Source organism: Myotis davidii, unplaced genomic scaffold (genome assembly GCF_000327345.1).
Source record: "Myotis davidii unplaced genomic scaffold, ASM32734v1 scaffold33, whole genome shotgun sequence".
Classification (NCBI taxonomy): Eukaryota; Metazoa; Chordata; class Mammalia; order Chiroptera; family Vespertilionidae; genus Myotis; species Myotis davidii.
This window is the reverse complement of record NW_006284721.1, coordinates 81302-83910: the sequence shown is the minus strand read 5'-3', so window position 1 is coordinate 83910 and position 2609 is coordinate 81302. Positions and strand designations below refer to the sequence as shown.

Below are 2609 nucleotides of genomic sequence, written 5' to 3'. Positions count from 1 at the left end.
CAACAACAACTTCATAAGGTGGTCGCGGAGCTACCGCCGGCACAACTGGTTGGCGGGGTACCCAGTGGCTGCTAAAAGCAGCCAAGGACCCTCTCGACTCTCCAGACCATGGAGACCTGCCCTCACGTCAGCTCCAGGGCGCAGCACCACCTCCCATCGAAGAGAAGGCAGCTCTGGCAAATACACGTGAACTTTGGATAGAAGTACTGTTCCAAAAGTACAAGGTGGAGAGTGAATCCAGCCGCAGTTTACAGTCCTATTTCTGTTTTTCATTCTTTTTTAAGGTGAAGGGAATTATGTCCCTTAAGGAAGAACTGGGTCCCGGGTGCCTTACATATATTTATCTCATCTCATTATCAGAATCCCTTTTAAGATACTACCTCGCTCTCCCAATAAGGACACGGAGGCCCGCCCAGGTCACTCGGCAGAGGCAGGAGAACCCCGGGGCCGCCCCTGTGCCTCGCGCCGCTCGCGTGTCCGCAGGTGGGCGCCGGGACACCTCCGTCCGGACTGTCCCTCGTCCTACCCTACCATCCAAAATATACTGCCATCTTTCCCGTTTCTCCCACATTTCCAAGCCTCAAAGACCAAACAGGGTACCCTTTATTGAATTTCCCACAGCGCCCGGCCCCCATGGCCCCCATAGGCCACCGACATTCGGGAGACTCTTAAGCGGGGATTTAATTTGTTTAAAACGGGCCTAGGAGAGCGTGCACTGAGTTAAAACCTCGTCCCCAGTCCCCCAAGTGCAGACTTATAAATGAAACCGAGAAAAAAAGAAATGGAACCGAGTCCTCAGAAGCACTGAGCGCCGGGGCGGAACGGGCTAGCAAGGGGAGGCAACCGTGGCAAAAACTCCGTCTCTGCGGTCAATCCCAAGGTTACCGAAACTCTCCAGCCGCAGATTCCGCGCATGACTGTGCGGACACTTGGACCGCCTTAAGGAAGGCTGGGCCTAAGGAGCGAGAAGACTCCGCCCGGTTCCCTGAGATTGGCGTGCCCGGCCGAGGGCGGAAACCAAGTCCGCGCGGTATAAATATTCATGAGACGGCGCGGAGACCAGCGGGGCCGTAACTGGGAAGTTCCGTGAAGGGCGCAGCTCCTGCCGAAGAGGAGGTAGCTGTGGGCGCCAGTCGAGCAGCTCAGGTGTCTGCTCCGCCTTCCGGTCTGGATTTGATTCTGCATGTCTTGCGAGGAGGGGGCTGCCTGCACTTCGCTGATTGCCGGCTGGAGCGCGGACTTTTACCGGACCGACGCCGTGGAGAGAGGGACTGGGCCTCGGTGGAGGCGGGTCCCTACTCCGGAGGCAGCAGAGCGGCTTTGGGAGCGAACATGAGCCCCCGGGGGGCGTAAGGGCCCGTAGGGGCTGACCCCGCGGGGAAGCGGCCTGGCCCAGCCATCTTGACTGCGCGCGGCGGCCGGAAAAGAAACTTGCTGCGCCGCCGCCCTCTGCGCTCAGCCAAGTCACCGGCGCCGGCGCGACGCGGAGAGAACGCGAGTGAGTGAGGGGCGATGAGCCGGCGGCCAGCCACTCTGCTCCGAAAGGGCTGAGCTCGATCAGGGTAAACCCTCAGGAACTGTAGCGCACTGCTGCAGCCACCCTCATCTTCCCGGAGCGGCTGGCTGCGCTGTGTGGACGTGTACTGAGAAGGGATTAGGGACTAGGCGGATAAACAACCTCTCGGGAGAAACAGGAGAAAGACGAGTAGGGCACTCACTCTCTTCTCCGGCGCTCTCTTTCTCTCTCTCTCTTTTTCTGGATCCTCCGGAGGCCCTCTGTTCACTGCCAGGAAGGCGAGGGAACGAAGCATGGAGTGGGGTTACCTGTTGGAAGTGACTTCCGTGCTGGCCGCCTTGACGCTGTTGCAGCGCTCCAGCGGCGCTGCAGCCGCCTCAGCCAAGGAGCTGGCTTGCCAAGAAATCACCGTGCCGCTGTGCAAGGGTATCGGCTATAACTACACCTACATGCCCAACCAGTTCAACCACGACACGCAGGACGAGGCGGGTCTGGAAGTGCATCAGTTCTGGCCGCTGGTAGAAATCCAGTGCTCGCCCGATCTCAAGTTCTTCCTGTGCAGCATGTACACGCCCATCTGCCTGGAGGACTACAAGAAGCCCCTGCCTCCCTGCCGCTCGGTGTGCGAGCGCGCCAAGGCCGGATGCGCACCCCTTATGCGCCAATATGGTTTCGCCTGGCCGGACCGCATGCGCTGCGACCGGCTGCCAGAACAGGGAAACCCGGACACGCTGTGCATGGACTACAACCACACCGACCTCACCACAACTGCGCCCAGCCCTCCGCGCCGCCTGCTGTTTTTTTGCCGTGCTCCAATGGTGAGTGTGGCCAGCGAGCGGCACCCGCTGTACAACCGCGTCAAGACTGGCCAAATTGCCAACTGCGCGCTGCCCTGCCACAACCCCTTCTTCAGCCAGGACGAACGAGCTTTCACTGTCTTCTGGATCGGCCTGTGGTCTGTGCTCTGCTTTGTGTCCACCTTCGCTACCGTGTCCACCTTCCTCATCGACATGGAACGCTTCAAGTACCCGGAGCGGCCTATCATCTTCCTCTCGGCCTGCTACCTCTTCGTGTCCGTCGGTTACCTGGTACG

The 2609-nt window shown here is 59.8% G+C and overlaps 1 protein-coding gene across 1 annotated transcript in view; it reads left to right on the top strand.

The window, feature by feature from the left end:
* Window positions 1-632: 632 nt before the first annotated feature.
* FZD8 (frizzled class receptor 8) overlaps window positions 633-2609 on the top strand; it is a 3617-nt gene continuing 1640 nt past the window's right edge. The window contains 1 exon segment of the mRNA XM_006779326.2: window positions 633-2609. This exon segment is cut by the window's right edge and continues 57 nt beyond it. Within this exon segment, the coding sequence (XP_006779389.1) occupies window positions 1810-2609 (800 nt within the window). The 5' untranslated portion in view covers window positions 633-1809.